This window comes from Chamaea fasciata, unplaced genomic scaffold (assembly GCF_029207755.1).
Source record: "Chamaea fasciata isolate MVZ Bird 193981 ecotype frontalis unplaced genomic scaffold, bChaFas1.0.hap1 SCAF_4, whole genome shotgun sequence".
Lineage (NCBI taxonomy): Eukaryota > Metazoa > Chordata > Aves > Passeriformes > Sylviidae > Chamaea > Chamaea fasciata.
The window spans coordinates 34,554,226-34,575,866 of record NW_027094089.1 but is presented as its reverse complement, the minus strand read 5'-3'; the positions used below and the strand labels follow the sequence as shown (position 1 = coordinate 34,575,866).

At 34.2% G+C, this 21,641-nt stretch overlaps 1 protein-coding gene across 1 annotated transcript in view; it reads right to left on the bottom strand.

Moving 5' to 3' along the window:
• ADGRV1 (adhesion G protein-coupled receptor V1) overlaps positions 1–20,067 on the bottom strand; it is a 223,856-nt gene extending 203,789 nt beyond the window's left edge. The window contains exons 1-7 of the mRNA XM_066182497.1: positions 19,920–20,067; positions 8,254–8,438; positions 7,158–7,307; positions 5,996–6,091; positions 4,815–4,919; positions 3,381–3,494; positions 224–789 (exon numbers count right to left, since the gene is read on the bottom strand). Coding sequence (XP_066038594.1) covers positions 224–789; positions 3,381–3,494; positions 4,815–4,919; positions 5,996–6,091; positions 7,158–7,307; positions 8,254–8,438; positions 19,920–19,941 — 1,238 coding nt within the window. The 5' untranslated portion in view covers positions 19,942–20,067. The remainder of the gene's footprint in view (positions 1–223; positions 790–3,380; positions 3,495–4,814; positions 4,920–5,995; positions 6,092–7,157; positions 7,308–8,253; positions 8,439–19,919) is intronic.
• Positions 20,068–21,641: the final 1,574 nt, after the last annotated feature.

Below are 21,641 nucleotides of genomic sequence, written 5' to 3'. Positions count from 1 at the left end.
CACATACAGTTTATAGGTATTAAAATACTTTCTGTATAATTAGACATTCCCACTTCCTTGAAATCTTTGTAGATATAGCTGATAATAACAACACACTAAGTGATTACTTCATTATATTTTAGTAGTGATTTTATAATTACTTTAATGATATCCTAAGGATGCTGAACAATTGCAAACAAATCTCTTAAATGGACTAGGTACTAGATTTTAAGATCTGTAGTACCTTGAAATTTGGTCTTCATCAATGATAACAGTGTGAGTTAACAGATCACTGTGGATTGACAGCACTCCATAGGGTTTATCATTCGGCTGGATAGTGACATGAACAACAGATGGATAAATCAAAACTGCATCTCCCTGCAAAGTGTCTTTAAGAAGCATAATCTGAAAAGTCTCAGCAATTTCTGGTATGGCATCATCGAGGATCTTGAATTTCAAATTTGTTTCATGAACTAGAGGTGGGAAAACAAGAGTTGTATTTGGCTGTAGATCCAGGAAGTCTACATTAAGCTGTGCATGTGCAGTTGAATCCCCAGTTATGATGGCGTAACTGACGGAGACTTCATCTTCATCAGGTCCAATTAATTTTCCACTGACATCCTTACCACGAACCACTTGGATTGTTACCACTTCATCTTCCTCAGGCACCATATAAGCATTCTGAACAAAATGCACGGGACTGTCATTTTTCCTAATATTAATCCAAACAGAATTTTTTGTGTTGTTGATTTCAGCTCCTCCTTCCACGCTCTTCAGACAAACAATAAAGATTTCGTCATTTTCAGGTACCTAGAAGAATAGTATTAGCAACCATGTGTAAGTCACATTTCAATTATATGCAGAACACTTATACTGAGAAATATGGTTTATGTATTTTGCCAAAGAGTGAAATGATACCAACTTGAAAGTTCATTTCATATTAAAACAAACAAGAGAATAGTCTTGCTTTTAACTTTCACTAAAAATCCATTTTCAAAATTTAATGTCTCTATTTCCCAAAATATACTTCTGAAAGATGGTAGAAAGTCAAACAAAACCCAAATAAAAATTAGTCAAAATCAGAAAAATCTTCATCTTTACAGCTTGAGAGTATGAGGAGACCAATTGCCATTTTTGAAAGCCACCTCTACTTGGAAACAAGTGTTCCTCTCCATTACTTAGATTTAAATTTTCTTTCTTCCGATGTTGATTCTGATCTACCTTTATATGTGCCTGAGAAAACCCAACTGTACAGAACCTACCTTGGCCCATCCATCCCTATACGATTGGAATCCTTTGCTCAGACACACCCACAAACCCAGACAAAATTTTCAGCACAGATCTGAGAAAGTGTTTTCTTGTTCCTAGCAATAATTTAGAATTTGGTATTTCTACAAAACAACGTTTAAAACTACATTTTACTTCTAGCTATTTTTATCTGATGCAGGAGGCAATAAAGAATGGTTTATAGACCACAAATTACTGAATTAAGGATAAGATTTCTGCTTTATATTACTAAATAAATATATATATATATATATATGGACAAAAATGGTGTGACATGATTCCTGGGTAACCTGTGCAGAACCAGGAATTGGATTTGATGATCCTAATGGGCTCCTTTCAACCCAGCATTTTTTATGACTCTATGATTCTATATTTTATTCCCCAAATCTTGATTAGCTACACCTATGGAACTGAAAAAATACTGTTATTTTATTAATACATATAGATAAAAAGTAAATCTTTAAAAATTATTTGTGATCTTTGCATTTCATCCTTACTGTGGACTACTGGAAACCAGTAGCATTTGCTTCTGAGAGGAATTCCAGGACAAAACTACAATTTCTGAAAACCTTGCTGTCCAGTATTTCTTTCGTTTTCACATTCGTTTGTTGGCCACTCTCAGATCCTTTTCTAGGCCTTGAAGAGTAGGCATGACAGTTTATGCCAATTCAGTTCCTTTGTCTTGTGGCACTGAAACATGCATAACATTTTGATTGACTGAGTGATTGATACCAGAGTTTGTTGTCAGTATGAGATCTGGAAGATCTCGGCCACCAGCCTCCTGTTCCAAATTATAACACGGTTGATCTACCTCTTTAAAAAAATGCTAACTTATGTTCCATTTAATTGACTAACTAATATTCCATCTGGCATCATTTAAAAATATACATTTAAGAGAGTCAAAATATATCCATAACTTTACCTGTAGTTTACATCTTAACATCTCATATAAAGAGGACATTTTGGAATACTTAATGGCATCATGATTGACCAACAAAAAACCTGGTCAGACTCCAAAGACAACAATATAAAAGACTTTCAGTGCTGATTTGCCTCTTTCATTTTCTGTTAAAAAGTTTCCATTATTCCTCACTAAAAAAGGAAATGTACACAATAAAATTACTATAAATGTACTACTGTAAAGATCAGAGAAGCAGCTGCCTCAGTTTTGTAGGAAAAAGGCTTTGCAGTTCAGACCAATAGCTGCTGCAGTTTTTCTTAACTTCTGATCTTAATACCTCAAATTAAGTTCTGAGAGTAACATTGAATGCTTGTACATTCCATCATCATCATCAATAAACAATTTTTACACAAAAATAATCTTTTTGCTGTGGAAGTCTTCCAGTGAGTGGACCACCACAGCTATACAGATCAAACTTTGTGTAAAAGAGCATTAAGTGTACCTCTCAGAGGAAAAATAAATCACATCTTCCCCACAAACCTAATGTATTCTTTTCATATAAAAGTTACAGAAATAATACATCTAATCTGAAAGAGGTATTTCTACACAGGAGTTTGGCACAGTCTCGTAATATTAATATCAGTATAGACTTGGGAGACTATTTTCCAAAATTAACAGAAATATGAAAAAAATAGCTTTAAAGTTTTGACACTTTTGACACAGAAACTTTTTTTTTCCCTACGCAATTTTTAAAATTAATTTCCTTTACAAGTTGTTCAGTATCATGTTCATACAGAAAAGCTAAATATAGAAAAGTCAGTCTAATAGATGAACCTGTATCTAGTTAAATAACATCATCCTTGACAAAAGAAGAAACTCACTATTCCATCTGAATAAAAAAAATAATGTTCTCTTGATTATTTATGCTTTTACTGTACAGTACATAACAGATCTAGTCAGAGCAGTCAGTTCAGAAAGTACTGAGTAAGTTCTTACTCGATAAGTTCAGAAACTAAAAATATTAATTGATTAGAATACAGAGGCAACATTAAAAAGACAAAATGACAGCCCACAGAGACTAAACTGAACATCACTTTATAAAGCAGGACTCCTAGCCCTGTTTAAACCAAGAATTTTTATAACAATATATGAAGTCCCTCCAGAGCAGCAGTCAATCTATACATCCAAATCAAAAATGTCAGCATGTTTTTACCTGATCATCAAGCACTGTTAAATTATAAATCAACACTGATTTCCCAGGGGTAAATGTAATAATTCCTCTGGCTGGACTTAGGTCTTCTTCAGCTGAGTTTGGTCCATCTTCTATCTGCAAATAATTGATTTTTATGATAAGAAATATTTAGAACATGCATAAATATCTAGCACAATAGTCAATATACAGTGTGTGAAATCCATAAAAGTTGCTGTTTATTCAGTCACCTCCTGATCATATGCACACACATTCAGCTGTGAAAATCTACTCTTTTTTTTGCATATGGAGTAAACCAGAGTAGGCACTCTTAAGAAATTACGTATTTCCAGAAAAAGAGGAAGAAAACTACTTTCATACAGGCCTTTGAGAAGTCTTTGGTATCTACAGATACATAATTGAGTCTTTTAAATAACAGAGAGGACTGTTGTTTTCTTTTAATTTAACTAACATTTCCTAATCAGTTTCAAGACAAGACAATAGCAATTACTTGTTTTTGGCCTTTCTATGTTAACTCGTGATACTATGGAAATTATAATTATTACTAAAACCTAAAAAAAATCGTAAGACCCATATAGGCAATATGTTAGGATTTTGTTTTAGAAAATCTTGTAGATTTTATGCATATAAACTACATTTTGAGATTAACCTCCTAAATTGCGCAGATAACAAAATTTATTGGATTTTAAAACAAACATATCTGCAATAAATAACCTAAAGAATCTATGAACATTATCTATACATGCTGTATTTAACATGCAATAACACCCAGTACAACCTTTTGACATATCTAGATTAAATCTTTGATGACAACTGATAAAGGAATTTTGATATAAAAAAGAATTACCTGTAATTTTAAAGAATATAATAGAATCAGAACTAGACAGGGAAAAAAAATCCCTCCTCTCCCAAAAAAGGCAATAAGTATATCCCATCCACATAAAGTTATGTGAGTAATGGCCTAAATATTCATGTAGTGATTTTGAAAGGTTGAAATGTCTGGGAATTCAGACATGTCTGCAGTCTAATGAATAAAGAATTTCACTAAATATTGAGCTGTACATTTATATGTTTGAAGGTGGCACAAGCACCTTCAAAAGAGTTTATAAATTTTGAAAAAATATACAAGAAATTTCTTACACACTCAATAGACATTGTTTGCTAATAATACCAACAAATTCTGCTTCAAATATATTCCTAAATGACAAAGAATATTTACTTTTTTACATATCTTCATTTTTCCTAAATTAAGCAGTTAGATAATTGCAATATTTTCCATTTGAAAGGTAGTATCTTTCCATTTTTTGAAACAGAATTACCAAATGCAGACCTAGGTATTTAGTCCTTTCACTTCAATTAACACTTTGATAACTTATGATTACGGTCTCACAGCTTCATCTAATAGACAAAGCTATAAAGCCTTTTTGATAAACTCACCTCAAAAGTTACAATGACCGTCCCATAGGTTCCTCTCTCCCTAATTAGAGTGAGAGGCACAAATTCATTTCTGCTCCTAGGCTCATTCACTGTGATTAAGGCAGACTAATGAGGAAAAAAAGGGACAGGCAATCAGGCACAGACCAAATATCACAGCAGAAGGAAGAAATTGTTACCATTGAAATACCAAACTCCCACAGACAAGTTAATCCAATCTGCAAATCATTCCATTGATGGCATACATTTCCTAGCAACCAATTAGTTCAGCTAATAAAAAGCTTGAATGGTTTGAGATTAAAAAAATATCATAATGCATGTAGAGTGGGTTTTCTTGTTTTTTCTTCTTCTTTTTTTGTAAATGAGCATAGTTATGATACACTAAACACTGGCATATGAGCACTGGACATATTTACAGGAGTTCCTAATCCTATTAAAAATAGGTTTTCTCCATTAAAAACTCATTTGTTAGATAACTAGACAACGGACTCTATAAAACTGTTACAGCTGAGAGATTTCAAAGACTCACAGCACTTCAGGGAACAGCATGTTTTAATACTGTGGTGCTAAAAAATTTTCATATTGGATTTTTTTCAGGGAAGTCTTCTAAAAAGTATATTGCCACAATGCCAGCAATAAAGCAGTTTCTTTCTGCTAACACAAACTTTGTATTATTGCAAATATCCTCCATACCACTAGAGTCACATCACTCATTACCAGAAGGTACTATATTATGCATATATCATGATGCTGCTCTTACAGCTTGAGAGTTAAATATAAAATTGCTCACTTAAGATGGGAGAAAGTTATATATTCTTAAAATTTCCAAGCCACCTCTTTAACTTTCCTATGGTGTTACTGCTTATTTCTTGCATAGCATATTGAGGGGCAGTGGGACAGAACAATTTCTAAGAGTTTTATATTTAGATGAGCAACATAGATATTCATCCAAGTTTGAGGATCTCAGGACATATCTCAACACCTAAAATCATATAGAAATATTAAAGTTGTATATATGTATGCATTACATACATATATGTATGAATTATCTCTAGAGATGTTTTCAGAGATGTAACTCTGAATCTGTTTTCAAGGGATTTGGTGAATAACTAATCAGCATCTTTGACAATTTCACTTTTATGTTTTCTAAAATGTTCTAAAATACACCATAAAAGAAGTCATACCATGTTAAAAGAAATTATTCCAAAGGCATTGTCATTTGATAAGATTGTAACAGTGACAGATTTGGGTGAGCCAAGCTTTATCCTTGCAGATGGTTTCTAAAATTAAAATCAAAATAAGATATTAAGTATGGTCACAGAAAAAAGGCATTTTGATTTTACTGTCCCTTAAAAGTTTATACTAGCTTACACAAAATGTATGTTTTTTTTATTATATATTGTAATGAAAATTGTTTAAAGCAATCAAATGCACTAATTCCTAATTACTGTGGAAATACACTGTAAACAGTCAAGAATAAAGTTCTTGAAACACACTTTGCAAATGATTAACAATAGTTTAAGAATTATTAACAGCCTATCAATAGGAAACCATACATGAAGCATATAACACTGCCAGAAATTCCAAAGTTGTTCTTTTTCCCCTAATATTTGTATAAAGCTGAAACTTTGAAGCTATTATAGTGGGATACCAGATAAAGGATATACTGGGATAGCAGCTATAAGAAGTAATTTTTTATAGCATTTTAAAATTGTACATTTAAAAATCTAAGGAAGAATGAAGGGAAGATATGCATTTTTATATTCACTGCAAACATGTCCATAGACATGTAATTTTGGCAATGAAATTGAAAATGTATTTTTCTGAACTGACATCTTACTTATTCATTAACTGGTAGCTAAAAATATATGACTGTGAACCCTTCTCTTCTTGCGTATCTCCTGTGAGACAGAACAATATGAAGAAATCTATTGGTAATATTTATAAAATTATTTGGGTTTAGATAAGTCACATTTAACCTCTGCTTCTGGAGGACTGGAAGTCATCCTCTTTTTCTGCTCCTTCCACCCTCTCCTCCACACACATTCTAGGCAGGAAAACAGGAAAGGTTGAGTCTTCTCAATCTAACTCTTCTGGGCTCTAGTACACCTTCACATGTCCACAGCTGAATGCAATGCCTGCTCAAGTGTCAGGCACAGCAACATGACACAAAGACATCCACAGAAATGCAAACTTCCTGAAAGGCAAAAAGCATCATCCTGCTTGGACTCCAGATTTTAGTTCACAAGCAGTAAGACTACACTGAAATCTGTGAAATACTATTCATCTATATTAGATCACCCACTGTTTTCTGTGGAATAGGTACATTGAAAAATGGAGACTTACCAGTAGTGTCAAGTGAAATGTGAATGTCTCATCAGCCTCTGGAAGATCATCATCACAGACAGATATATACACTGTTCGGTTTGTTTCTGTGTCAGGTATAAATGCAGCTGCATAAGTGTCAAAAAAGTCCCCTGTGTTTTCTCCATCAATCTGCAATAAACACACAACCAAATACCACCTCCTTCTTGCTTCAAAATTTTGTACATTATCATTCTAGACTCATTCAAACCGACTTCATGCCCTCCTTGCAATACATAATTCTTCCCATAACTTCCCCTGCTGTCATACAGTTAATTTCTGGGCAGAAGGTACATAGACAATACACCATTTCATTCACACTGAGTAAAGAGGTGGAAAAAAACCCCAATAAAATAAACAGAACACTTGCCTCAGAACCAATAAAAAAACCAGAACACTTTCTTCAGAACCATTTACGACTTCCTTCCTGGCAACAGAGTATCTTTTGCATAATGTACCATATGAAAAAGTGTTTTCTTGAAAATGCTATGCCTGTACAGGAAGCAGAGATCTGTGCACCTCATAATAATCTACATTAATTAAACTTACCTTAGGATGTAACTGCCCTCTGCCTTCCATTCTAAGCACTGGAAGGAGCCTAGGCATTCAACCTAGATTAACAATTTGATCACCAAAGCTGGCAAGATTAAGTCTTCCAAAAAGAACTTCCCTCCTTTCATCACAGTCAACCAAAGAAAATTCCCTTGATTCTACTCTAAGTAAGGTGATTAGAGGAGAGATTACAAAGGCAGTCATGTAAAAACAGCAAAGGGTCTAGACTAAGTTTACAGTTGGGCACTGAGACTAAATGGAGAAAAGCCACTGAATCAGCATAGCTGACACACCTGAATCATCCTTCTTAGAAGCTAAAGGCTTGAAAGAACCATTGCGAAAAAGACTATTCTTCCTTTCAGAACAGTGAAATTAGAAGTTCAGAGAAGAGGAAACATAAGGGTTTTTGTGGCTCTCACTTGTCTCTCTTAGCAGTCACACTTGCAAGTCTCCATGTCTCTGAGTCCCAAAAAGCTGTTTAAAAAGTTATCAGGTTACTGAGAATATAGCTGCCATGGTTTCTTACCGACACAATTGCTGTGATGTTAGCAGGCTTTCCTGTCCTTTCAATTACAAGACGTATAACAGTTGTACTTGTTTCATTGACAACAAATTCTGTTTGTCCACTGAACTTCACTTCCGTTTCTCCAGATATGAAATGAATGAGTAATGTTAAAAGCAAATAAACTAGTAAAGAAGCAGAGGGCATCCCTATAGAAAAAAGATATTAAAAATAAATTGTGAATAAAAATACACAGAGCTTTTGTGGTTGACCTTACCAATCCAGTTGACCCCTCTCAATTCTTCAGATACTGCGATCATCTTGTGAGTTTCAAAATGAGATTCAAACACGCCGAGGTCCACTACAACCAAGTCATACAACGTAATTATCATGCGTATCTAATTCTATTTTCATAATTTTTATTTAGTGATTTCCTAGACAGTATTTATCAACTTCTTCAAGTGGAGTAATAAGGAGCTTTTTTTAAGAAAAAAAAAACTAATTACCTTACCACAACTGTTTTAATTTTCAACCAACAATAATTAGTTTCAAGGTTGACAATTCAGTTTCCACTTTCTTTGCTTTCTAGATCATCTTTAAAAACACAAAAAAAATTACACGAAGGGTGAAGGGTTGGATACTTGCAGTCATCTCACAGATCATTTTCTGACATTCTATTCACCATGAAATATCCTTACACATTTGTATAAGTACTTGAGACTTATCCCATGATCCTTTCATGTGTTCCTGTCCCAGGGAACAACTGTGATACGTAGCCACTGCAATCTTGGTACAGCCAGACTTTGATTTTTATTTGTTTCTGCACAGCATCTAGTATTTTCTGTTAAGATATGTAAACTTAAAACCAAGGTTTTCTCTTACATTCTCCATTTCTCTTACATCAGAGTCCAGTTTTGTGACATAAAATAAAATTTTAAGTCCCAGTGAAGTCATCAGGTGTTGACACTGCGAAAGATAAACTTTTAAAATAGTCTGGCATAACAAATTTCAAATGGTTGCATTGTTCTGCAAATGCTTACATTGGACAGCACTGACCAGAACCGAGAATGTGGATCCTGGATAGGGCAGATTATTGCCGTAAGGATCTTAGAAGTTTGGGAAAAAACTAAGAGAACAAAGTTGTGCTCTAAACACCAAAATGCATTACAATATCAAACTTTAATTGAATTAGTTTCCTCACCAAGCTTCTTTTAACCTGTAATCACTATTTCACCCTATTACTTTTTAAAATTTCTGTACAAGAGGTACAAGCAGTAGTTGTGTAATTAAATATATAAATAAAATGTCACTTTGCTTAATATTATCCTTCCAACTGTTACAATTATCAGACAAATCTGGTCAATCGCAGTTGCATAAACTGTGCAGAACACATTACATTAATATTTACATATTACTAACATTTAAGATTAGACATGTTTGCAAAGCAGTTTGCTCTCATTATTTAAGAGTGGTAGTTATGAATATTTAGTCATAAATCACCACTAAAAGAGCAAATGTCATGAGTATATTAAAACACATTTATGTAAAATGTGTGTCAAATTTTAATCAGAACTGAGGTCCAGCACCTATTCTGAATGCCCTGTGTTTGTAGTCATATAGTTTTAATCTTGGACTGAACAGAGAATAATAGCCTTCAAACCACTAAAGCTAACACAGCATCAGAAAGACTTCAAGTCTTTGATTCATCTTTCAACAAACACTGTCTGGGCAAGGATAAGTTTTGTGTTGTGAGGATTTGAAATAAACTGTTTTTCGGGAAGCTAAAGAACAAAAAGATCCAAGACACAACTTATAAACTATGTATAAACTGGAAGTACGGTCAAGAAAACTATCAACATTTTTCAGAGTACCTATGAGGAAAAACTGGTGGATTGGAAAAGTTAGTTGGTTTTAATTACCTGTAACAATAAATTAATCTAGATCTGTTGAACATCACAGAGAGAACAGACAAACAAAAAAAAAGTAAGTGCAGAAAATCAGAACTATCTATTTTCTCTATGAAAACAACTATTCTTTTCATCACCCACTTGAACAGTGTCTGATTATTACTAAAAAAAAGGTCACGCAGTAAGGATTTTGCTGCACAGCTTCACACTATTCTAAACTTTTATTACCAGGAACACAGTCCTTCAAGATATCCATGACTCTTACTGGGAATTCAGTGTGTAACAGACCAATAGAAACAATGCTTGATTCTCACGTATCTATCCATCCAGTAATTCTAGTGCAGCAAAAACTTACAGTGGGAAGCAAAGATAATATATATACATAAGCTCCCTGGGATTTAAAATTATCAGTACTTCCAAGGTATTTTTTCTACTTTTATGTGGAACTGTTCTGGAAAAAAAAAAAAAAAAACAAACAACCAAAAGCTGGAAAGAGAAGAATTGTCTAACTTCTGTAAACTCTCAGACAACTACACTATTTGCAGATGCAGGCATCATCCATACAAAACTGAGGAATTTGTTGACCTTTTAGCTTCAGCTGTTACCTTGTCAAAGACTTTGCCAATACCTTCCCACAGTACATGCTTCTAGAAAATAATACTGAAAACATGATCCTTGAGGGCAAGATTACAAAGTTTAGAATTACTTGAATTCTATTACTTCTACTAAAGAGCATTCTAAAACTATAGGATTACTCCCGCGGAACAAGAGAAGTTTCACAATCATACCATCAATTATTCAGCTGGTGTGTATCCTTCCTTGTTACGTTATTTGTACTAAGATTTACTTTGTACAGCCTGCCAGAAGTAGTTTTTACTCTGTTTATATAAACTAAACCTTTTAAATCGTGATTTTTTTAATTGATATGATATAATATAATAAAAATACCGCACATCTAAAACTAAGAGAATGCAGAAAAAAAATTATTCAAATAGCTGAAAACATATTATAGGTCCCAGTATTTTACTTTATTAAAAATGAACTCACTTTGTACACTAAATTCCTACGTAAATTTATATGGGAACACAATTTGTTCTTTATTAAGTATATTGCATAACATTCAGCAGAAGCCTTTGCAAGATCAGGGATTACAAGAGGACCGTTCTTTACTCCCCTCATTTCATTAAACCACTGGTGACTAATTTGTAACTTGTTTTTTTAAATTAAGCTGAAACGCTAGTCCTTGTTCTGCTAAATTTTGGAAAACCATGTATTTGGTGATAAAGCATTCCCCTCTGTTTCAGCTAAATATTACTGAGTTCATTTCTCTTCATCCAGAATATTGAGATATTCTACTTAAATTAGTTTAATGAGCCAAAGTCATTGAAATGTTTTTATAACAACTACAAGCAATAGAGCATCACACATTTTTAGAATATGTACAATGGATTAACTTTTTTGTTGTCATGCTCTGACTTAAGCTATTTCAAATAATAATTTGTAGTATTAGTGGTAGTTTAAAATAATGCTATGCACTGAGGCTTAGATGATATTTCTAAGTGATTTATAATAAAAATTTCTGGCATCAAAATCAAACCATACCTTTCAAGCAATAATCTAGACATTTTAATGGTGTTAAAGGATTTTAAAATTTTAAAAATCCCCATTCTTCAACCATGTTGTTTTAAAAGAGTAAAGAAATCTAACTCAATTCTGAGTCATGATCCCTAACTAACATTTTCTTTTAGTATGCATTTTATGACACTTTTTGAAGCACATTTTTTTTTTCCACTAAAACATGGAATATTAGTGTAGAATAGAACAAATCATGTACTGATTCCACACAGTAATTTCCACAATACTGTCACAATTTATATAAGGAATATATCTGTTGTCCAGTTGGAGCCAAGGTAGGTTTATGAAACTGGTGAATCACCAGGATTAGCATGCTGTTCTCAGTCAGTTTCTGGAAAAAAATTCAGATTAAGACTTTAAGGTTTATAAAGAATAAATGGTCTTTTCTGCAGATTTTTACACCAGCTTCTGTGCTTAATAAACTAAACCCTTAAGAATGAAAAGATCTCCTGGCTGTTTTCTTTGAAGTATGAGGGAATCTTTAGCCCAATGAAGCACGGAGAAATCAAGAAGAGAAATGAAGGGAGTGCTCCAGATTAAAAATCTGAAATGAAATAAGCATAAAATGCAAGACAGGAAATGGGAAGTGGCAAAATAAAGAGAGTTCATGAACAAAGTAGCAGATGGTACAGGGGTTAAAGTATTCTCTACCTCAGAGTTGTAGCTGCTGTTTACAGGAGAAGCAATGAGCTGAAGAAGCACCATTCCCACCCAACAGCTACCACCTGATTTACCACTTGCCCATCACACGACTCACTGTATATTTCAAAAGCCCACAGACACAGAGGAGCAAGAGTAAGTCCACTTTTCACTGCCTGTGCTTGTCTATGCCCTGTGATTACAAATATGCAGCCAAGTTGAACATTAAAAAACTGGCAGGCCTAGTACTTTGCACTGAGAACAGAGATATCAGTGGTTGCCAGAGAGACAAAGAGAAGTCTATTCACAGCAGAGATGTCAGCTCCCAGCAGCATCTTTGGCTGAATACAATGGGAGACAGATGCATGAGCTCTTTCATACAAAAAGTGGTGATTCTCTGTAGTACACAGGAACAGCACAGAGCAAAAAGTTTCACAAGGTCATTGCTGCACCTGTTGTAGAAACTTATTAAAACTCTGCATATTTTCAGCATTTTTATTTTAGACATTCTCAGAACCTCTCGACATTTACAACAGTATTGGAGAACAACCTGAGAATGCGGCAGGGATTATAAAAAGTTTGATTTACTAAAATTCTCCCTTACTATGTTTCTTTGTTCTCCAAATTGAAGGAGAAATATTTTATTTCAGATTCGTTTTTCCCTTGCCTCAAAGTTCCCACAGTTCATACGTATAAAAAAACAGGACACAACAAAACCCAGCATATGGATAGCAGATATTACCCAAGCCTGCTCTGATGGTAGTTCTTCCTTCTTTGGTTTGGGCTTCTTGTTTAGATGTGGAATTAATAAGTCTTACTCAAATACAGATTGGAAAAGAGTTTTAAAACTGTGCTATTTCAAATCAATCTCCACCTATATCCCCTTTTGCCTTCAACCTACTTCAAGGCAAATAAAAAATGAGAATTATACTGACTTTGTGTGCATCCCTGGACCATACTAATAGTTCAGAGTCTGTCTCACCAGTTCCCATAAGCATTCTACAGTATCACTGAATGTCTTTGTTTTCCGCTCTTCTACATGTCTTCCTGTCTTTCTCTTTACTACAAAGGCATGTCAAACAATTGACATTACCCTTCTTATTGCTAACACTAGAAAGTGCTAACCAAGGCACAAATCCAGACTACCAGGCACTAAAAGTCTCTTGATCAGCTTTCACCATCCTGAAGTTTTTTGGTCTCAGTTGCCTACTTCCCTAGTCACTACTGCTGCCTTGACAGAACAGTACCACAGCACATCAGGTGTTTAAAAGACTAATCTGCATTTGAAATTAATGACACTGACATCAGTCAATTATTCCTCTGACCACTTTCTTTCTAACAGTTGCAATATTTTATAAAAAAATCCCGTTATCTATTACCATATGTATTACTGGGAATGGCAAATTTAATGCAATCTGAACATCTTCATCTTGCTCATTCAGTAACCCTCTCTTGGAAAAGGCATGCACTCTTCAAAATAGACATTTTTTCCTAAGGAAGAGAGTATGCTTAATTTGCCTGCCACTATATTTATATTTACTAGTCAGAAAGGTACATCTATCATTACGTAAAGCAGTAAAGGTGAGGCCAAGACAGAGGCATAAGGAGAAATCCAAATCCTCTCACTCTGTTATTAGAAGTCACTCAGAGTTAAAAAGTGTAAGAAGTCCAGAGTACTTCTTGCAAGTTTTCTGACAATTTCTTTTCATTTTCTCAGAACAATTTGAGTGGATCTAAACTGCATTCTCAACTTTTATGTTCCAAAGCATATAATTATTACTGAAGAACCAAATGTTATCTCTCATGTCAGGTAATGCTAGCCATTTTCTGAGGCAACCATTTGCTCTAACTCTGAGCAGGGAATAAAGGGCAAAACTCTCAAGCACTGAAGAATCCATTACTTCTAGCAACAAGCAGAGATAACAGAAAACTTCTACAAAAATTCACAGTTACCTTATAATTTTCATGTCAAACAGAGAACCAGGAAATAATTTTGACTAGCTGTAAGATCTGGATTATTTTTACCCACAATACATCCAATGCAACAACTTGGAGCTATTAAGGTTACTTTAAATTAAGAACAGAGATCAGAGTCTGATGTAAATAAAGTTTGGCTGAAATCTGCTAATTAACCATGTTAAGAAATACACCAGTAGAGATCTGAATTTGCTTAATGTTAAAGTACACTGACTTCATCTGCATAACTTTCAACTTATCTCATGCAATTGACAAAAAATCTACACATATATAGGTCTAACTACATACTGTGAAAAGCAAGACATTATTTTTGAACATTCCTACTTAAACATAAGTTTGAGTAAAAGGTAAATATTTAGTTTTCAGCTCCACACTGAAAATCATTTTCCACCCATGTAGTTCTAATGAACACAGCAGACATCTTTCACTGACAGAAATTAATTTAGTGGGTATTCCAGAACCAGGGCTTTTTACCTAGGTATTTTGCACCAAGTAACTGTGACTTCGGACACTGAAGCACTTATACCTTCTCTCAAACTGTTTTTTACACCAAAAAGAAAGGGGATTAAAAAAACCCTACAAGCCAAAAACCAACAAACAAACTAACTCAAAACCAAGCTACACCCCCCACTAAGATACTCAGCCTTCCCAGCTCACACTCGTAGAAGTAACTGCAAGATTGAGCATGCCACAGAATCAGGCTCTTAACACATATGGAACCAGAAATCCAGCTGATGAAGGTCAGCAGGCTTCACTGCAAATCAGACATTTATTATACTACAGTAGAGATTTTAACTTTCACAACAATTTCCATTTGTATCTCACCTTTGGGGATTGATTGCATGCTCTCAACACTCTTACTTAACAAAAGCTGAGAGCACATGTTGGCAGCTGAGGGAAAAACTGTAACACTTTGACATACCTAGTATCTTCTGTGAATGAAATTCCATGGCCTGAATGAATAGTATATCTCAGAAAAAGAAATCATGGGTTTCTGCAGTACAATGGTTATTTTTTTCATACTTAGAACTAAAAATAGAAACAGTGCTTTATATGTAATTTCACTGCAAGAAAAAAACCCCAAAACTTTAGGCTACAGAACAGCAAAATTAAGCTCAGGGCAAGGATTAGATGGCATTGTTTCAGGTACACTGACAGAAATAGCTATCCACAATGGATTCTTACAATGTGTAGCTATCTATAGTGGATTTTTACAATTTGATACACATATAGGAATCAAACAGAATTTTTTAATGTGTTGCCTAATTATTATGGTAATTAAATCAGTGAGATTTTCTTGAGTTTAAAAAAGCATATATTAAATACAAGAATTTAAGACATATGTAAAACAAGGTTCTTTTCTACAGTAAAATGTTTTATTTTTTCATTAGATTGCAACAAATGATGTTGACTTATATAAAGAATTGTGATACAAAATCCCCTAAAGACTTCTTTCTGTAGAAGTAAAAATACATTTGTGTAATTTGGAAAGATGATTAGCATGGGGCCCTGACTCTAATCTATACTAAGAATTAATCTCTTAAATCTAGGCAATCTGTTTTTAGATAAAATACATAATAAAGTATTTATTTTTCAGAGAACTCCTTAAGCAAAATTTGTTTGGATGCAAAGCCTTCTTATACTAGCTTTATCATGTATTCTGCATTGCCTGGCTTTCTAAACCTTTTAACCCATGTCACAATTTAATAATCACTATTTAATAATTATAATCATTCCCTTATTAACTGGGTATTTCTTTTTGTTCTTCTAAGGCACCCTGCAGTCCAAGACAAGGAAACTTCTTTGTCGATTAGTTATTTAAGACCAGCAACAATAACTATGCTGAAAAGAAAGGTGCTTTGAGAGGATTACACAAAGCTGGTTCTCAACAGCATTAAGCCAAAAGCAGCTAATTACAAACCCAAGTACTTCATTGCATGTAACCAAATTGGCTGGTTGAAATGCTAATTGCCAATCAACAAAGCTAAAAGCAGACAGGGAACCCTGAGCTTCAGAGAATGACAAGCATTTTTACCCCACTTCTGCACCATTGTCTTGCTGAGAAATATTCAAAATCTATTTATAAAGGTAGTTCTTTTCCTAACCTTTAAAAATGTGGGAAATTTCTAAAGCTCTTACCAATACCTCAGACCTGTTGGCCTGCCAAACCCATAACAGATGGCTGAATTAAGGCCACGTTAAATCCTTAATGAAGCAAAGCTTGAAACAATTCAGAGTAGTAACATATTGCATCAGTCCAGGATAAGTGACTAAGTTTTCTTTGCCATCAGAAAATGGAAGTCATAACTGTATTCTAATTAATCAGTTTACACAAGATACAAGATTAGATAAACAAAAATACCATGGTACAGAAAAATATATATTGCTGTTACATTCTAGAGAGACTTTGGTCCTAATAAAAAAATCCACAAACACAAAAGCTGTGATAAACATGCAAAGCATCTTCTCTGTTGTTTAGTTTTGCCAGATAAATTTAGTCTGTCAAATATGCCCATTTCAGTAAGCACCAGCATACTTATCTTATTTGCAACCTTCGTTTGGATTTATAAATTATTCAAGTACAAGAAACTACAACTTTAGTTTTATAGAAAACACTCATAAGCCAATCTATGAAACTTTTTCTACATATTTGAGGCATGTTTCAGAAATTACAGTTTGAAAATTCTTTCTGCAAACTGCCTCAAGTTCTCAGACAGTGTAAGCTAAGTCTTAGAAGTGTTTATTTACAAAAAGTATCTCCCAGTGAGACTATTTACTGAAAAAGTGACTTAAGCAAGTGAGACTTCGCAGAAATTTGTGAAATCATTTGTGATTTAGTATTTTTTTTCCTGAATAAAATATGTTACAGTGGGTCCACCTGGAGTAAGACAAATGGCAGGTAATATTGTTTGCCCTTGTCAATCTTTTTGTTTTCCTTAAGAAATTAGACAGGCATAATTCTTGAATTTGTGGAACTATGACAATGCCTACAACTGATGGCAGTGGCTTTGTAAAATTCAGTTTGATGATGGAGATACTATATAGCATCTGATTCTTAATACGTACCAAGAGAAACATTTAGACATTATGTATGCTAATTTCTGCAGAAGAACTGTTTTATTCAGGTGTATATACAAAATTGGCCATACCTTAATTGGCCAGTCTTGTAGAGCTGAAACACAAGCACAATTTCTACAAATGAGTACAGCTCATGAAGAGGATTACACATTTTAAAACAATTATATATGTGATCATATTTTTAGAAGGCTGAGGCCTAATAGTCCATCAACAAATAATTACAGCATATTCTTTTCATTTACTCTTGTCTACCTACATTTTTGTTTTTCTTAGTGAACAACTAAATTGACCCAATACCAGGAACACCCTGGAAGAAGTTCAGATTATTCACAAATAAAATTTAGCTAAATTGCATCAGATACCCAATCTCAAACAGTAGCAAGACTCATACATAAATTTTACTGTTCCAATGCTTTCAAAAACATCTTGAACTAAAACACTTCACACATAGCTGAGACAAATTTTAAATCTCTCATTCTTCAAAGTGTGATGCAAGAACGTATTTTTCAATTTTTCAATGAAACATCCTAAAATTAAAGTTCTGTTAAGCTTATAGACCACTTTAAAAACCATGCTGATTAAAAATCCTTTCATTGTTACCATGTCACAGTTCTAAACAACTATGGTAGCTATGTAACAATGTCAAAGGTGATTTGTAGGTCATCAATATTTTTCTCACAAATCGCTATAAATCATTACCGTCAAATGAATAAGACTCTCACAGACTTCTGTAGTGGTATTCTCTTTTAGTGTTACACAACTAAAGGAATATACTTTCACAGCTTTTCCAATACTTTCATTTCAGTCATCATATTTACATGCTAATTAAAATATTCATGTAAGCATTTGGAAATTCAAGCACTCTATTCTTTTTTAAATTGAATTCCAAAGCAAATAAAAATCCCTTGAAGATAATAAGCTTATATAACCAAACTCCATGGGTAGTAGAGACTTTAATACAGGCCATGATTTAGATCAAATTCTGAAAAATTCTTTCAAATAAAGGTCACAAGAATTTCTCAGGGAAGAATTGCACAGTAGACTTGAATTCAGGAGGATCAATCTCATTCACTAGCACCAACAACTTGAAACTCATCCAGAATTGTTTTCCAACTTTAAAAATGCTGACAGCATAGATAAACTGCCCAGCACTAGTCTTCCCAAAAGCAGATACCATTTTTTACCATCGATTTTCATGAGTCCAGGACACAGATCACACTTACAATCTAATAGGCATGTCCTCCCAATAGCAGAGTTAATTAATTTGCTCAGATGTAAATTTAGTAAACATCATCAATTCTTCATCTAAAGCTATTAAAATAACAAAAGTGTATTGCAAAACTGCTAAAGCACAAAATTATGCTTTAGAAACCAATAAAAACATACATACCAGTAACAACCACAAATTAGAAATTGCATACCCTTGAAATGTCATAGCTATTATATTATCAAATATTTGTCTAATTCTAAGCCTTTTATGCTACAAATTATTTGATTTCCTCAGGATTCTGGTTCTTTTCAGTCTTTCCACATGGAAACCCTGAAATCTGTTTAGTAGGAGAAGCTTGCTCTAGGCTTAAGGGACAGATAAACTAAATATATCACATTCAACATTCAGTTACTAAACTGCCCTCATGGCAGAGTCCCAAAATACTTAGTACTTAACTGAAAAACCTATTCTAGAAAACATGTATAAAGTACTATCAAGAAAAAAAATGAAAACACTTCTGGCTTCTATATAATGAATAAGATTTTTAAAAACACATGTTATTTTATATCTGCACTATAAAGCAATTACAGACTCATTAAAAAACAATGACTAATTTCTGGCAAGCAGTTCCATTTGATCTTAACTTTATCTGGGTTAGCAAGAATGAATTATGCAATGTCTCATATAGAATGAACACATCAAAAGCAAGAAGCAGAAGCAGTATTTCTAATTGCAACCACTTACATGTCATATTGTAATTGTTAATGTTTAAAACTCATTCCTTATTAGACAATAATTTGAAAAATTCATTCCTACTTTCAACTCACTCTCCTTTAAAATACACAGTGCATAGGCAGCTCCTCCCCTTCTGTTTTCACCTAATTTAAACTGCCAATGTTTTGTTGTTTTTTGAGAGTCAAAAATTGTCAGTTTCAGACTGAGCTGCATCCTGATAGCATCCCCTGAGAACAGGATTTTCCATTGGAAAGACAACTGTCTCCACCTGTCCGGCTTTACAGAGCAGAAAGAGAAGCTGCTGGAACAACAGAAACCTTAGCACCTGTCACCCTCCAGCAGCCCCTCATGGACGAGCGACAGGTTCAGCGTCTGCCACTGTTAAACCCCGTCCCTGCTGCAATAGATGCTGTCTGCAGAACATTGGGCAGGACAGAAAATATCTCTGCCGCTAAAACAGGATGCTTCCAAAGCAACTGCTGTCTCAGAGAGAGCGACAACAAACGTACCTGGACCTTGGGACAGGAGCATCTGCGTCCTCTGGACTCCGCCAGCCGCCTGCACACCCTCTGTCACTCATGCATTATGCATTCTCATCTCCTACTCCTCCCTCTGTTCTGCACAGCGTCCAGCACTCTCCTCCCTCTCCTGACTGCTGCTGCCTTCCCACTGCTGTGGAGATAAAAGGGGGTGGGATGGAAAAGGACAAATTTTTTTCAAAGCCCAGCAATTGCCACTGCACTGCTGTAGTTGAAATAAAGCCAGCCCCTCCTGCCAGCACCTTGGCAAGTCTTCCACTCAGCTTGGACTGCCCTGTTGTATTACTCTGCACAGCAAAACTGACATGTCTTATTATTGGATTATGACAGATTTTGGATTCAAGTCCTCAGTGGCACCCGAACATGTAGGTCATCTTAATTCAAAGCTATTCAGTGCTCTGGATGGAGAAACAATTCTCCGTTAGAGAAACAATTTCCAGTCCTAGATGAAGCATTCCAGACTCTGACATTTCTTTAGCTAGTATCAAATTCACATTTAATGGACACCACCATCCCAGGCAAATCCTGAGCCACAAGAAAGACACAAAGGCAGTGTCCAGATCTTGTCAGTGCTGGCTCCCAAACTCACAAATTCTCCCATTAAACAGCAAAAAAGTATTAATTTTTCTTCTTATCCAATAAAGGATAGAAGGAATAAATAGTGCATAGAAGTATTCAAGCAAAACCAAGATAGAATCTAGAACACTCTGTGCCTTCTGATGTCATTAGCCTGGTCACTACATCAATCTGTACTAAGTTATGATTTGGGAATAATGTAAACAAACACAGAAAGGCAAAGAAGATACTAGACAATGATGAAAGGTTAGAAAAATTACTTAGTAGAAGGCATTTTACTAGGAAGCATTTTGCTTAAAAAAATGATGGTTTAAAGCAGAAGCATTCCACCTAACAAACCATCCAGCCCAGTGTAGACTTATAGCAGGATAGAATAAACTGCTTCTAAGAGGTCATTATTCCCCTCCTCTGAACAAAAAGGGAGTCCAAATAGTAACTTCAGACTACTACCTAGCTTTGAAAGGTAAGAAGAATCTCCCTATACACTCTGTATATAGCTACACAGAAAATCAATGTTGACAAACAAAAAACTTGCAGTATAACTAATAAAGGCATAGACAATTTAATATGCATATGGAAGAGTACACATTATTAATCAGAACAAACTCCAATTCTTAAGAGTGGAGGAAATATTGGGATGATTCACCATCCCAAAAATATGGATTATAAAAATTCTCTTTTAAAAAAAACCTCAATGGAATTGTTTTCTTCTGAACAACTATGCTGTACATGTAAAAAGCATTCAGGTTTTTCTGCTTGATAATGTTTTATATGTTTAATCACTTCTTGCACTAGTTCACCTTGGTTTTTATCTGAAGGTATTTTTTGAGCAATACTTTATTACGCATAATCCTCATGTACCACCACCAGTTTATCTGGCAAGAAAAAAAAAAAAAAAAAAAAAAAAAGAAAAAAAAAAAAAAAAAAAAAAAAAAAAAAAAAAAAAAAAAAAAAAAAAGAGCAAGAAGCAGTCCTTTAAAGGGCAATACTATTAGTGCAGAATTAGGCACCAGGCAGAATTTAATGTTTGAGCATGAGTGATAAGTAGCATTTCTTAATACCATACTGTTGTTATATTTCAGCTTCAAAATCTAGAGACCATATTGGTTTTCCTCT